The following is a 15,015-nucleotide window of genomic DNA, read 5'->3' on the forward strand; positions in this document are numbered from 1 at the left end:
CGCACTCGGGCGCCTCCGCTTCCCCTGCAGGGCGCTTCCGAACAGTCGCTCTGTCTCTCTCGCACCCGTCCGAGACGCCCTACGAGTGCGAGAGAGACAGAGCGATGGCTCGGACCCAGCCGGCCGGCGCCCCGACCCACTGCACACTGCACCACCTGCTGCCGCCCGCACGCCGAAGGGCCTGTCTCTGTCTCTCTCGCACCCTTCCGGGGCGCCCCATGAGTGCGAGAGAGACGGAGCGAGGAAGCGGTCTCGCGGAAACGGCCGGCTGGTCCCGCGCTCCGCCCCGCCAGCTCACATGCAGCAGACCATCCGGAGGCACTCCGCAAACACCCCCAGCCTGGCTCCGAAGGGTCACCGCTCCGTCTCTCTCGCACTCACGGGGCGCCGCGATGGAGTGCGAGAGAGACGGAGCGTCGAAAGAACCCTTCCTGGGGGCGAAAACGACGGGCCTTGAAACAAACGCGAAGAATGAAGACATTGCCATTCTGGAAGGCGTCGTGGCTACCCCTTGAGAGAGCTCTTGCAAGTCCCTCGCGCGCGGGGTAGCGACGACTGGACGGCACTGGGTCGCTCATGTCTGTTCGCTGCACCCCTTCGCTCGTCCAATCTGCGGGCACTTCACTGGTCTGGTCCGGCCATGCCTGTTTCCCTGGAGACCTCAGATCGCGACCAGAGCTACGCCACGCCACGGCTGGAGCAGCGGCAGACTGATTCCGAGAGTCGCTTTCGTCGCTCTGTCTCTCTCGCGCTCGAGGCGTCCCGTATAGAGCGACGAAAAGGACTCTAGTCCGCAGGGTGCGCCACGCTGCACGAGGCGAACGTCTCTGCAGGAATCGCCCGGGGAGAATCCAATAAGCGCCCCCTCCCCCCCTCGCATTGAGGCACCATCTTTCGCCAAAGTGACCGAGTCCGCCCGCAGCAACGCCGAGGCGGAAAAACAAGAAATATAATTTTCTTATCCGGGAGCGGATTGGCCGCGTCGGCATCGTCTATTCCACTTCGCCCGGGGCTCAAACTGGCGTCAGTTCGTGGGCCGTTGTCCAGCTGGGTTTTGGTTGGCCCGCGTTCGTCCGCGGGGTCATCATTCCGGTATTTCCCGGGCGGTCCGCTCCGCGCTTACGGCCGGCCCCCGGGCTGCGGCGTGTCAGCGCGGGGGGCCGCGAGAGAGCGACGACAGTAATGACGCCGTAATGGCGGTGCGGGTGTCGCCGCGTGTGTCGCGGATGAGTCACTTGTCCGTCTCGCGGCAAAAAGTTATTAACAACTTAATCGTGGGAGCCGCCACCGCCGCGCGATTGCGACGAGGCGAGTCAAGTCCGCAGGAGAGGCGGGAGGCACGCCCGCTGAACGGTGTCGCTGTTCTCGGTTCAAGCGGACCGCCAAGACCGCCAGCGGCGATACTCCCTGCTGCCCGTGCGGCGAGGCCCCGCGGCGTGGAGTAGCGACGGCGGGGGAGGCGCGGCGGGAGTATCGCCGAAATATAAGATGCTACCAGCGAGTTGAATAAAACTGAATACACTGTTTTACTACATACTACTGTTTAATATCCATGTTCATTTCTTCGGAGTGAACGACACCCATAATATTAGAGAGAACACAAGGAATTGAGCAGGGTGGTCCATTCCTTACAACCCAACAGATGTTTTTCATATTTGGTTTATGATTTTGGTCGATACAACTAACATCTAATAATCCAGAACTTATGAGACCTAAATAACAATGGGAATAAAAAAGTTTCTGTAACAGACAAGAATATGTCAGAATAACAACTAACAAGGAACCCTGTATAACAGCATAGCATTCATTCCAGGAATGATTTTTTTGTTGTAAGTAATAATACCTACTCTAAGACACTTTGGTATTATGCAACACACAATTGACATGGAACCAAATGGAAGTACAATTTTGCAAGAATACCTCATGCAATAACCACATTAGCGTTTGAAATTTATCACATTTAGATGGAAAACGATTACATATTGATCCAGATGATGAGACTTTAAATTTTACTCATAAGAATGAGGCATCATCATTTCACAAAGTTTTGTAGGCAAAAGACCCAACACTTATAAATAATTTTAAAAAAGGACGGATTGATAACTCATCGTGTGATACCACATTCTTTCCTGGCACAGGATTATTCAAACAGATAACAAATCTTAAACATTATCTTTAGACAGAAACAGGAAACAAAAACAATACAAAAATAAAACATTCATGAAACTTGCTCTTAACACATATGAAAGCAAAATAATCTCTTAACTCACAGAGTTAGGCTTTAAGGTTGTCCTCCAGCTTTAAAGCTGTCTACATGGAAAAATAAAAAAATAGGAACTTAAGCTTAATAATACTGGTCAATTATTAAAATAATTTAAAATAAATTCAAGGAACCAAGTTTAAAGAGGCCAACTGGATCTCCTAATGGATTGAGAAGATTAAGATTTAGTGGAATCTCTTCAAAGAGATTTAGGAAGTTTTGAGAGAACTACCGTAGTTATGGAAAGTTATCAGAATATATGAAGTGAAGGTTAAGTGACTTTGCACAAGAAATTTTAAAAAATGGAAGCAAGCAAATTAAGTTAAATTGGGAGTACGCAAAATGATAAGCTAGATTTTCAAGCATCACGGTAGCTGGTCTTAATTGTGGAGGAAAATGGTGATTAGGAACACTTCCAAACACAAATAGCCAGATTCCCACCAAAGTACATGTACATGAGATGTTTGACTTCATATGAAATTTCAAAGCCGTAACCTTCTCCAACAACGGCATGCCAAGAGGGACCAAACTTCTTGTCCATGTTTTCTTTGATCATTCTTGCAGCCGACTGGAAAAAAAATAAAAATCAGAAAGTTATTTAAGTTTAGGAAAAAATCATAATTATTAATTGCAAGCTCAAACATGGTTGACTTTGTGATCTTCCATAAGCATTTGGACGTTGTTACAATGATTAAACCTCATAGTGAAAGTTAGCACTTACTTCATTGTTTGTTGAGTGCTTCTCGCAGGCATTGGCACTGAGGTCCATCGCTTCAGTCCGCATTTCATCCACCATATCACAGTACTGTTTGCAATAAAAAGGGAAAACCCAAGATAAGTCATAGTTATGAAAGATTTAAAGCACTCGTTGATTCAAGGTTGCGACATAGAGTTAAAATACAGATTTATCGGAAAAGTGGTGAAAGGAGAATCAAGGATAAGAATGCAATCAGGACTAAACGTATCAATAACAAGCAATAGAAGAAATTCCCAACCACATAATGTGTGGGGAAATCAAGTACAAGAGATTGCGAAAGAAAGTTAGAAAGGACAGGATTGTACTACATACCCGAACAAGGGCATACGTATGTAACACTTTCTTCTCTCCCTCTTCCTTTTTGGGTTCATTCTGTGCATCTCCCATTGTATTCACGTAACTAAAATTGCCTAAAGAGATCAAACTGACTCAAAGAAATTTGGCTCAGTGGAACATGCAGATTTAGATTTCTTCTGCTAGTGCCCTTGTATTGTTGACCAGTCAAGCCACACAATGTCGACAAATAGTTCCACAAAGAACAAGTTTTTCAGAACTAAAAGTGGATAAAAATGTTTCATTTTTCTTTTAAATGAAGTGAATTAATACTTTTACAGCTATTTTTCAGTCAGCGCTTGCTTTAGCGAAGCGAAACTGCACATCGTTTGTCTGTGGCTGGCAACCCTGGCCGATGCTCAGCTGTCCTCTAGCAGACAAACAATCGGTCGGGCAGTGTTTTGAATAATTTTTGAAAACTAGTTGACGTAGTGAGTTTCTTCAAAATGACTGAGGTTTTGCGTGACAACTTTGAAACTTTGTTCCCCAAAATTGAGAAAGATCTCAAGCAGGCGGCTGTTATATCAATCGATACTGAGTTTAGTGGACTGCTTTCTAGCGATGACTTCAAATCGAGGTACGTAGAGGTTATAATCTGTCATGAAAGTTTCATTTTATTGATGCTCATTGTCATTATTAATTGTTGCTTTTCCCTTTCAGCCTTTTTGATTCTGCGCAAGAACGTTACTTGAAACAAAGAGAGAATATTTCAGATGTTTTGCTTCTGCAGTTTGGCCTAACAGCATTTACCTTTGATCGAGAGAGAAACTCTTATTCAAGTCATTCTTACAGTTTTTATCTATTCCCACGAACTTTCGGATCTATTGATGTCCGGTTTAAGTGTCAGGCATCATCATTTGAGTTTCTCTGTCACCACAAATTCGACTTCAACAAGGTAATGTTTATTTTCTCTATCATTTGCCGTTGAACTGATTTGTCTTGTTACCTTTGAGTTTTACTTGTTTTCAGTTTGTCTACAATGGTATTTCTTTTCTCAACGAGGAACAAGATTTGAAAGTGCAACAAGAACTTCAAGAAGGCCATCTATTTAGATCAGTAGAAAGAGCACTTTCATTTGAAGATGAGGATTCCGTCCAAGCATTATGCTCCCAAGTTGCAATTTGGCTCGCTGGTGGGCAACCTGCCGAAGAAGCAACGGCAAAATCGATGGTCTTAGATGTGCCAAAAAGCTCTCAAACTAGTCAATGCATTGCTTATGTTGTTCACCACGAATTACGCAGAAGATTCATTTCAGTGTGGACTATACCTGAAAATGGAAATGTATGATACCTTTTGGTTGTCATTTTTAAAATGAATACATTTCATGTCTTACTGGTAAACAATTGTGTGCCACAGGTGCGAGTCCTCAAGGTATCTGCAACAGAAAGAGCAATGCTGGAATCAAGTGACACCCATGAAGCAGAATTAAAAACTGCACTCCTGCAATCATTGAGGGGTTTCTCTCGTGTTTTCAAACTACTTGTTGATATGAAGAAACCCATTATTGCGCATAATTGCACTCTTGATCTCATGATTATGTTTAAGCAATTTTGCAGACCCTTGCCAAGTAAGTGTATTGAAGTTAAAATAGTGTTAGTTATTGTTTTGTTTCTTTCAAATAGTTATGTTTTTGTCTTTGTTCTCCAAAAGGCTCATACCAATCATTCAAGGACTCAATTCATAGTCTTTTTCCAATTGTATATGATACGAAGTACATGAGCTCTGAATTCAAAAGAAAAGTGTCCAAGTTTGGTAAGTACTAAGAGGTGCTTTTTTTTTCATGTTCAATGATTCAGATTTGTTTTAATGTGTATTATCTGTTTCCTTTGTGCAGATTGTTGGACCAGTAACACCTTAGAGCCACTTTACAAGTACTTCGCCATGGGAAAAGGTTTTACTATGGTGCCATGTTCTCCCATTATAGATTCACACGATTACACTCTTGGTACACAAAATTGTTTTGTACTTCTGACAAAAGTTTATTTTTCATATTTATTTTAATTCTCAATACAACAATGTGGTGTTTTATTACAGGCTGTGATCCTCGGTTCCATGATGCCGCCTGGGATTCATACTGTGCTGGTGTCTGCTTTATTCGAATGGCACATTTTTTTAGTGCTCTTGATTTAGGACGGTGAGTAGTTCATTTTTGTGATTCATGTCTGTACAATTTTCTAACTCACACTAATTTCATCCAATAATGATTTCTGACAGTTTGAGTTTAGCCAAGCCTTTCACAAGCACAGAACTTGTGGCCCTAACTGATTTCCTTGCAAATCATATCAATATTATTCGAGGGAACCTGACCCATTTTGTAAGTTATCTGTTTTAATATGTGAAAAGTTTTTTTTTTCCTCAGATAAAATTTTATATTTTTATTGTTCTTGTAGGTCTTGGGTGGGCCAGATCCTCCCTCTCACAGGCCAGAAGTTATTGTTGTGAAAAAGAGAGATGGAGGCAGACTGGATCTTGTTCAGGCAAGTTAATTTAATCATTTATTCGTCCTATCCTTTTGGCATAGGCACAATGCATTATAGTTATTATTATAATTATTTTTTCTCTTTGCAGTTGACAGAGAGGTTCTCAAAACACGGTTCTGTTGATGTGAAACTAACGAGTGAAAAAATTGCATTAGTTGCTGCTAGCAGCAAAGGAATGTAAGTATATGTCCACATCTGGCCTCTAAGAAGAACAGTTGGTTGGAAATGGTGTGTCTCATGATTTCAACTCTATTTTCAGGGTAATGGATATCTGCAGAGACTTTTACAAAGACTCAGACTATATTGTTGTAAAATACAACAAGATACATCATAACCCTGTGATTCGGACTGCTTCATGGTATTTATTTGAACTTGAACTATTTTTACTGCCTCTCAAGAAAGATACTCATTACTTTAATTTTCAGGTGTACTCTTGCATTGTCATTTGCTCTATCTGGTTTCTTCTTGTACCGTGCATTTTCAAGAGCTAGGTAAAATCCCACGATTTTCTACTTATTCTCACAACCGAACAAAACAAATTGGAAAGCTGCCCTGCCATGTACCTGCCATTTGTCATCGATACCTGCCATTAACTTTTGGATTTGCATCATAAACTGTCCATATTCCTGCTCTGGTGATAATTTGGAGTGTGAAAAATGAAATGTACCTTCATTATACATTTAATGTAAAACATTGAAACTATTGAAAGTAGTATTTTAACTAGTCTTTTATACCTGTTTAGACTTTTTTCCAACGGACAGATTGTTTAGCAACAATCTTCTTTCAATTCCTCATCATTTTTAAAAAAAATCATTTTGATGTTTTCTTTTTCTTTTATTCTGCTTTGTGTTAAGTGCAGCACCTTTTGTGCTAAAAAAACAATCAGTGACCTCATGTTTTATGAAATGTTGTACTACCAAGGTGCTTAATTGAAGACCTTATCCTTTTTTATGAAAACCATGTGTATCGAACAATAAATATCTTGAACCGAAAAACATTTTACCTTAGTCTCCCTAAAGACTTCGGACAACACGGCAAAGCAGCAGAAGAGAGGAGGTATTGGTTTTCTCCCTCTCTCTGTCTCTCTCAGAGGCCCGGCCTCCCGACCGGAGCGCCCGCGAACAGGGAGATACCGACCCGCCGAACACGGATGCTCCCACACTGCCTACCTCCCAGGCGCCTCCAGGGGACCATTACCATTACGGGCTAGACCACATATGATCGTATGCCGTTTCAGGGGACCACCTCGCGGAACATGGCGGCTTGAGAGCGGAGGGGGAAGGTCACACACTGCAAATTCCTTTCTGAATTTTTTTTTTGCACGCGGCCTCAAGGAGCCGGGGGCACCCTCAGCCACCGCGTGGCTCGGGCCGCTCAGGCCGTGGGCGGCTGGGGCTGGGCGGTCGCAAGGAGATACGGATCTGCACAGCTGCATTGGCGTCGGTCCGTGCGCCCGTCTGTCTGTCTGTCCGTCCGTCCGCGACTTTCTTTTAAAACCGCGGCAATGAAGCCACTTTCGCGCGCGGGCATGGACAGTTTCCAGATAAATATGCGAGAGTGATGTCGTCCGGCTGCGGAGCGCAACGCCCCCGAAATTGCCGCCAACATTGGATTCCGTGTTTTACGGAAAAGCAGAAAAATGTGGCGTCTCCACACACACACACACACGCAAATGATGCGGACGGGGCGCGCCGGGGCGCGCGAACCCCCCCCCCCCCCTTTTTTTCCCCTCCGCAAACCGTGCAGCCTTGCGGACCACAAGGCCGAGCGCGCCTTTGTGCCCGCTGCGGAGAGAGGAGGGGAGGGGGTTGGCGAAGTGTTACCACCTCCTTTTTACGACCGCGCAACAGATTACACGCCTCAGGACTTCGGGGCGCAGTCACGGCAGTCACGGCCGCGACCGAGAAGGACGCCCCGCGCCGCCCCGCGCGCACGCGTGACAGAGGAGCAGTGTGCTTTCTCGCTCTGTCTCCCTCGCACCTCGGCCAGAAGGCCAGACGCGCCCTGAGTGCGAGAGAGAGAGGAACACCGTTAGTCGGAATCAGTCTGCGGTCACGCAAGGCACGCCAAGGCGACGGGGGCAGTACACTGGTCCACCGCCGGAAGGGCAGGGGTGGGCGAAATGCCTCGACTTTTTTCCCCTTGGTGATCCATCTAAAGCGGTGACACTGTGAATCCATTAATTAGCAAAGCCCCTGGTCGGATGATGGAGGCGGTGATGGCAAAACCTTTCCCGTGGCCAGCAGCAGAAGCTCAGGTTGCCTGCCTGAGGGGGACGATTTCCAAGAATCTCGCTCTGTTCCTCTCACGGACGACGGGGCACCCTACTCCAGACCGCGTCCCCAGGGCACGCGGCCAGCGGACCCGCCGTGCGTTGAGGTCACCCCGTGGGAGGCGATGGCCCCGACGCTTGCCTCATAAGGGTGGACCAGCCCACGGTGTACTAGTATCGAAAGGTAGCCAGCAGCCTGCCCACTACTCTCAAAGCTCAGCACGTACAGCAGGAGTGGTGGCGAGTTCAGTTCGGAAGACATGTTGGTGTGTTAGGAAAAGGGGCGACTTTATTCGTTTTTCGCGAGACGTCTTTACAACGCCGAAACGAGTGTTCCGAACGGGCCCCGCCACCACTCCACTGTCACGCCGCCGCCCTTTGCCAAATTTTGCGGTGCCCTTGCTTCAAAAGAAGGAGAAGGAGGAGAGTTGGCTTCCCTTATTGACTCTGCAGCGCGGCGGCATGGCAGTGGCGTGGCGGTGGCTGCGGCCGAGCGCGAACCTTGACTCGTGCGCCCCTGGCGGCGCGGCACGGCGCGGCACGGCACTGCGATGAGGCACCGCACTAAATTGTGGTAGGCGTTCGCTGGGCGGGCCAAGAATGCCGCGGGCAACGACGATCCCATGCCAGCGGCGGCAGCGGCGGCACTGCCAGTGTGCCCGCTCCGAAGGGCGCGTCGCTCCGTCTCCCTCGCACTCGCCGAGCGTCTGGCGGGGGTGCGAGAGAGACAGCGCCGCGAGAGCAGTGTGCCGTTCAGACGGGCTGCAGCGCGCCGGGCCGTGCTGTGCCGGGCCGGCCGGGCCGCCGGGCGCGCTTGCCAAAAGGCGGCCCGTGCGAAGGCGAAGCAGTGCGGAGCAGTGCGAAGCCCGGTGGACTCACTCCCTCGCACCTGTGCGGGCCGCCGAGTGGGTGCGAGAGAGACAGAGCAAGCGACGGAGAGAGGATCGAGCCGTACGCGGCTACGCCGGGCTACGCGGCAACGCCATGCCGCTCGCGGACAACAAAACCATCCGCGGGGTCCGCCGCCTGCCGCCCGCCTCGCGCGCTTGCGAAGCGAAGCGGCGCGAAAGCTAGCCCGGCAGGAATAGCATTTTCGCACAGATGATTGAAGATGGTATACATTTTGTATTTTGACAGGTGGCACGCCGCGGCCCCGGCCGGGCTGATTTGTGTGACGGCTGTGGGAACAGTGTGCGAGAAAAAGCCCCCCACCCCACCCCCTCTCCACGTTTCTAGCCACGCGAAGGGGGCGGGGGGTGGCGGGGAAGTGCAGTCGTTGATTGAGGTCTCACATCTGAGTCTGTTCCTTGTGTGTCTGAGACAACACGGGGGGTGCTGAGACCGCCAGGAGCAAAAGAATTAAAGAGGGGCGGGGGCCGCACGTTCGTGTGTGAGTGCCTCCCTCTCCCTCCCTTTATCCATGTATTGCCTAATCTCCGCTCTATACTTAGGCCGAGGCGAGGCGCCGTTGAACAAAGGGGATATAAATTGAAAGCGATGAGGCCGCGGCGGTCCGAGGCGGTCCGAGGCGGTCCCAGGCCGGCCGAGGTGCAGGCAGGGCATGTCGCCGTCCTTGTCTGGCCCGTGGGAAAGGGGCGGGTCGACGAGGATGCAGTGAGTCCGCGAGCCAAGGGGAGGCAGCGCGCCACAGTGTGCGCACCTGGCCGGCGCTGTCTCCGAAGTGCTCAGACTGGGTCAGTGGATCGCGCTCCTGGGCCCCTCGCCTCCCCGACGTTCGAACGTGTACGTCCGCGGCTTTTAAAAGTGTGTGGACGCGTGGTGTGGTGCTGCGGCTCCCCGACGCGCGCTTTTTTAAAATCCATCACACGGCCTCGTGCCTGCGGCCCATTCCGAGCAGCGCTGCCGTCGCTCTGTCTCTCTCGCACTCACGGGGCGCCCCGTACGGGTGCGAGAGAGACAGGGCGACGAAGCTCCGTTCGGAATGAGGCCAGTGGCCGCACAGACCCGCCATGTCAGCGCCAACTCCTGCTGAGCGGCTCGGCGGGAACATCTGTTTATCTGCGAACAATGACGTTGAAACGACATGGAATCTACGCCGCGCACAGTGTGGCCTCTGTTTAGCCAGCCACCTTCACTACCAGTGCACGCGTACTGGATAGAAACCTGTCACCGTCAGCATTTTCTATAGAAAACTCCAGGAAATTAATCGGCGAAAGGAAGTTACTGTGTACTGTAAAATATAGGGTGGGGGAAATTATCATTGGGACTTGTCCATCAGACATTCTATGCGGACCAACCCCAAGCCCATAACCCCAACCCCAACCCCAACCCCAACCCCAACCCCAACCCCAACCCCAGCCCCAACCCCAACCCCAACCCCAGCCCCAACCCCAACCCCAACCCTAACCCCAACCCCAACCCCAACCCCAACACGTGGGCACGCCCTGGCGGGAGCGGCGCTGCGAAGGTTGGAGCTTTTCATCCCGAGATCATGTCGGAAGCCGGTAGACAGGCGGGCAGCCCGGCTGGCAGGTAGGCGGCCAGGCAGGCTGGCAGGCAGCCGCACTCTGGCGTGGCGTGGCGTGGCGTGGCGTGGCGTGGCGTGCTAGCGCTATGCCGCTGTGAGCTCGCTAAGTTTAGCGTCTGGCGCTCTGGCCGGCCGTCCCGCCGTCCCGCCCTGCAGACGGGCCGCCCAACGGGCCGTCCAACGGGCCGCGCTGGTCCAACCTGTCGCCCTGCCAAGCCACGGCCACGCCGCGCCCTGCTCCTTCCAGCCCCTCTCCATCTCCCTCGCACTCACGGGGCGCCCCGTGCGGGTGCGAGAGAGACAGACCGATGGGCGCACGGCGCGGTCCTCGCCGACTGCCCCACCCGGGCCCGCCGCCGGCCGTCGCAGCGCTCAACTCACTCCACGCAGAGCGTTCGAGCCGCCTGTGGTCTAGCCCTTAATGGTAGTGGTAATGGAGGGTGGGCCTGCCCGTCGAGCTGCCCTGCGCGGCGGGCCGGCCTACCGTCACGGCGCTACAGCCGCGTGCAGCCGCCGCGCCGGCACGCCGTGTTCCAGCGCCTCGCCTGGAGAGGGGTGACAACGCGGGACGCTCCCCCGGGGAGAAGAAGACACTCGCCACCCTGCCGAAGAGAGTTTCTCCACTGCAAGTGACTAAAAGCTCTCCGGCAGCCAGGCACGCACTCTCAGAGGCAGCCAGACAGACAGATGGAGAGGCGGGCAGACAGGCGCTTCGCTGCTTCGCGGTTCGTTCCGCGTGTGTTCGCCGCGCACCCTTGAGACGCCAACGCGGCCAACGCCGAACACGACGCCGTCGCCAGCAGGTGGCGAGCCGAGCCGCGCCGAGCCGAGCCGAAGGGTTTGACGGGAGCGTGGTGGTGACGTCAACGGCAGCCTCGTACTCGGGGCGGCTCGGCTCGGCGGCCGGCCCAAGGTACTGCAAGGCACTGCCCCTGACGGCCGGGCCGACGCGGTCCTCGACGCGGGGCGCTGTCCAGCCCGCGCGGTGCGCTACACTGTGCACGCTGCGCCACTACACGGTAAACAGAGCGCCGCCCACTCGGCCGGCAACGCAAACAGACTGCCGCGGGCAAACGTCGCCATCCTGCGCGAAATGCACGCCGACGTCCGCCGTCCAACAAACACACCTTGGCGACGTTCCGTACTTCAAATTACACAAACCCATTCCGTCCGCCTTCCCCCGCGGTGCTCCGTCGAGGGAGACGCGTGGCACGCCGCGTGGGGGTGCGAGAGAGACAGAAGCATTGTTTCGGAGTCGGACTGCAGTGCAGGTCCGAGCCACTGCGCCCACGTGCTGCTTGTCCATGGTTTTGTCTTCGTGCCTTCAAATAGTCGGCCGCCCCGCCCCGCCCCGCGCTCACATAATGCGAACGTCGGTCCATGGCGTTCGGTCGCGGCTTGGCCAGGCTTCGCCAGGCTTGAGGCGGCATGAGATGGCATGAGACTGGCCGCCAGGGCGCGCCACCGGCGGGTTATTTTAAAACAGCCTCGAGGCGTCTGCTCCTTGAAGTAATATTTAGCCCGGCGATCCGCGCGGAGCCGCGGCCGCGGAGCATGGCGCGAAGCCCTCCGCGGAGCCGGACCGGCTATTTCTGCACTAATGGACAAATAATGAGCAGTGTGCTGGGTTCTGCGCGCGCAGAAAGTCGCCGGGGCTCGGTGAACTTTGTAGGCGTACCGAGAGTCGCACAGTGGGCCAGAAGACCGGTGGTGGCGGTCACAGTCCCGGACGGGGTTTGAGTTCCACAGTCGCTGAATGGGACTCGAACCGAACGTGCGACCCCACCTCCAGAGTGATGTCGTATGGAAGGTATTCCAGAGTGGCTGCGACGCTGCGTCCACCCGAACTGGCCGTCGGCGTCCGCTACCGCTCCGCCTCGCCACGCGCCTTTCGCAACGTCACAGCGCCGCGGAGCCGCGGAGTCGCGGTGCGCGACATGATCGATGCCAGCATTACCCAGAACACGAAATAGAGTCCTTCGGGCGCTGCGCCGCGCCGTGTTGTCTCGTCCCCAACGTCGCTCCGTCTCTCTCGCCCCTGCGCCACGCCCCGCGAGTGCGAGCGAGACAGAGCGACGAGAGCGCCGTGCGGAGGGAGCCCGCTTCCCTGTGTTCTCGCGGCCCTCGCTGCGCGCGTGGCAAGGCGGCAAGGCGAGGCTGCCGCGGACCGCGGGGTGTCTTTATTGCCTGCAGGGTGATTAGGCTGAGCAGTGCGGCGCGGCGCGGCTCGGGGAAAATTAGTGCAGCAGCCGCCGAGGCACCAAAGCGACGCACATTTTTATCTTCTTTGAACTCGTCCGCGGGGAGCACGGAACTAACCACCGGTGTCCGGGCGGGAGGACAACCTCCTTCCGACTAACACCCAGAAACATCCAAAAAAGCGCACTTCCGAATGAATGAGCTGAATTTTTCGGGACTTTCTGACATGCTTATTGCGCCTCACCTGATACGAGTGTGCTAGCTAAAATGCAGATCTGCCCCCTCGGTGCCCCCCCCCCCCTCTTCCCCCTCCCCCAGCCACCCCGCCGCGACCGCACTGGCTTTGGCTCCCAGACGCTACCAGACGAACAATTGATTGCGCCGTTGTTCTATTTCCTGTGTGATGTGATTCGGGGCCCGTCTGGCCCAGCAGGTTCAGAGCCGCGTCGCTCTGTCTCTCTCGCACCCCCGCGGGCTGCCGCCCGAGTGCGAGGGAGACAGCGCGACGCGGGCACTGCTCGCAGTCGGCCTCGCCTCTCGCCTCGCAGGCCTGGTCCCTGCCGGGCCCTGGGCCGCCCTGGGCTGCGTTGGCGAACTTGGCGACCGGGGGCGCGTTCATCTGTCTTCGTCAGGCACTCGGAGAGAGAGAGAGAGAGAGAGAGAGAGAGAGGCCGGGCGCCGGGCGTGCAGCAGCGTACGGACATAGTGACCATGCTAACTCGACGTTTAGTGGATCTGGCAGCCCACAAAACGCTGTTTACACCAGTTTCCGCCGCTTTCGCCGCTTCGCTGGCGGCTTCGCCCATTGGATCAACTCGATCCGGTCGTCATTCGGACGCGCGGAGTGGCGGAGTGGCGGAGTGGCGAGGAGGAGGCAGTGTGTCCGTCCGCGGGACAAGCAGTTTCCCCGCGAGACACGTGTCCGTCCGCCGAACCGGGAGTTACCGCATCCGGCTTCCTCCCAGTGGGCCAGAAGACCGGTGGAGGCGCCCGAAACTCTAGACGCGTTTTGAGCTCCAGAGTCGCTAAGCAGGACTCGAACCGAACGTGTGACCCCACCAACGGATTCCTCGTTCGAAGAGCAATCCATTGGTGGTGTCACACGTTCGGTTCGAGTCCCATTCAGCGACTCTAGAGCTCAAAACGCGTCTAGAGTTTTGGAACGCCCCACAACAGCCACCTGACCAGCACACTGGAGGGAGCAGCCCACGCTCGAGCCCACGGGGTTGATTATGCAAGCGGAAGGCACAAATACCACCAACTCCCTCTCTTTCGGCGTGTTGTTGATTCGTGCATAATCGTGTGTACTTCTGCAGGTGTGAAGGGTGGGGGGGGGGGCGTCGTCTGTCTGCAGTAAGGTTCTCTGTCTCTCTCGCACCACTCCGGCACGCTGCGCGGGCGCGACAGAGACAGAGCGACGAAAGCACACTGTTCGGTGGCAGCCTGCTGGCAGTGTGTCGGCTCGAGAGACCCGTGCCGTGTCGGCCGCTGCTCCAACATTTCTTTTTACCTCGGAAGCGTGAAGCGTAGAAATGGACCTTCCTCAACGGCACGGCGTGGCACGGCACGGCGCTGCGAGTGCCTCTCCGGGCGGGGTGGGCACCGGGCCAGGGGAAGTGGGAGAAGGGAGGGGAGCCAGAGGTAATAATAACTGTTAAAATGAGCCCACCTACGCGCCGTTGTACCGCCTTACATAATTGCTCTGAGGATACAATAATGCGCGCTGGCGGTGAGGAGCGGCGAGCGTTTCAAAACCTCGCCGCATTACGTGACGATCGGAAACGCCACAGCCTTTTACGGTGTGTCAGGCTGGGACGGAGTAGTGTCCTGCTTTAACGAAGGCATGAAATACTGGTGCAGGGGTCTAAATGATCGTTTACGCTCTGCTGGGGCATGATTCCCATGCCTTCCTTTTACCAGTGCACAAGCTTCCTAGCCGACGCGCGGGAAAACGTGGCGAGTTGAAAGGCCACGATGGTAGCACACTGGCGAGGCCGATGGACAGACAGCCCACGCCAGCCTTATTTTTAACAAAGAAGCCTTCGGCTGGCTTGACGCGGTGGGCCGGGGAACGGCCGGCCTTAGTTTACGAGCGCGTTTTAACGTTTTAATGTTTTAATCTGCGGCCGGCCGGCCGGTCGGCTCATCGGGCAGCCCTGTCGCCCTTGTCGCGCTCGCGTCCCACAGGCCGAGAGCCTCGAGTTCCGTGTTGCCGAGAAGCTTTTG

At 53.8% G+C, this 15,015-nt stretch overlaps 2 protein-coding genes across 2 annotated transcripts; one reads left to right on the top strand and one right to left on the bottom strand.

The window, feature by feature from the left end:
- Positions 1-1,524: 1,524 nt before the first annotated feature.
- On the bottom strand, positions 1,525-3,682 carry LOC117651791 (dynein light chain 4, axonemal). The gene is made up of 3 exons (XM_034396139.1): positions 3,330-3,682; positions 2,982-3,065; positions 1,525-2,828 (listed from the first exon to the last, which is right to left on the bottom strand). Exons 1-3 carry the CDS (start codon positions 3,402-3,404, stop codon positions 2,664-2,666), a joined length of 324 nt encoding a protein of 107 aa, XP_034252030.1. The 5' UTR covers positions 3,405-3,682; the 3' UTR covers positions 1,525-2,663.
- A 24-nt stretch (positions 3,683-3,706) lies between these two features.
- On the top strand, positions 3,707-6,825 carry LOC117651790 (pre-piRNA 3'-exonuclease trimmer-like). Its single transcript, XM_034396138.1, has 12 exons — positions 3,707-3,927; positions 4,011-4,245; positions 4,320-4,631; positions 4,707-4,917; positions 5,001-5,102; positions 5,185-5,295; positions 5,385-5,484; positions 5,565-5,664; positions 5,741-5,827; positions 5,919-6,007; positions 6,090-6,188; positions 6,256-6,825. The coding sequence occupies exons 1-12, from the start codon at positions 3,797-3,799 to the stop codon at positions 6,323-6,325; spliced, it is 1,647 nt and encodes a 548-aa protein (XP_034252029.1). The 5' UTR covers positions 3,707-3,796; the 3' UTR covers positions 6,326-6,825.
- Positions 6,826-15,015: the final 8,190 nt, after the last annotated feature.

The sequence above is a fragment of the Thrips palmi genome, unplaced genomic scaffold, assembly GCF_012932325.1.
Source record: "Thrips palmi isolate BJ-2018 unplaced genomic scaffold, TpBJ-2018v1 HiC_scaffold_6, whole genome shotgun sequence".
NCBI classification, from domain to species: domain Eukaryota; kingdom Metazoa; phylum Arthropoda; class Insecta; order Thysanoptera; family Thripidae; genus Thrips; species Thrips palmi.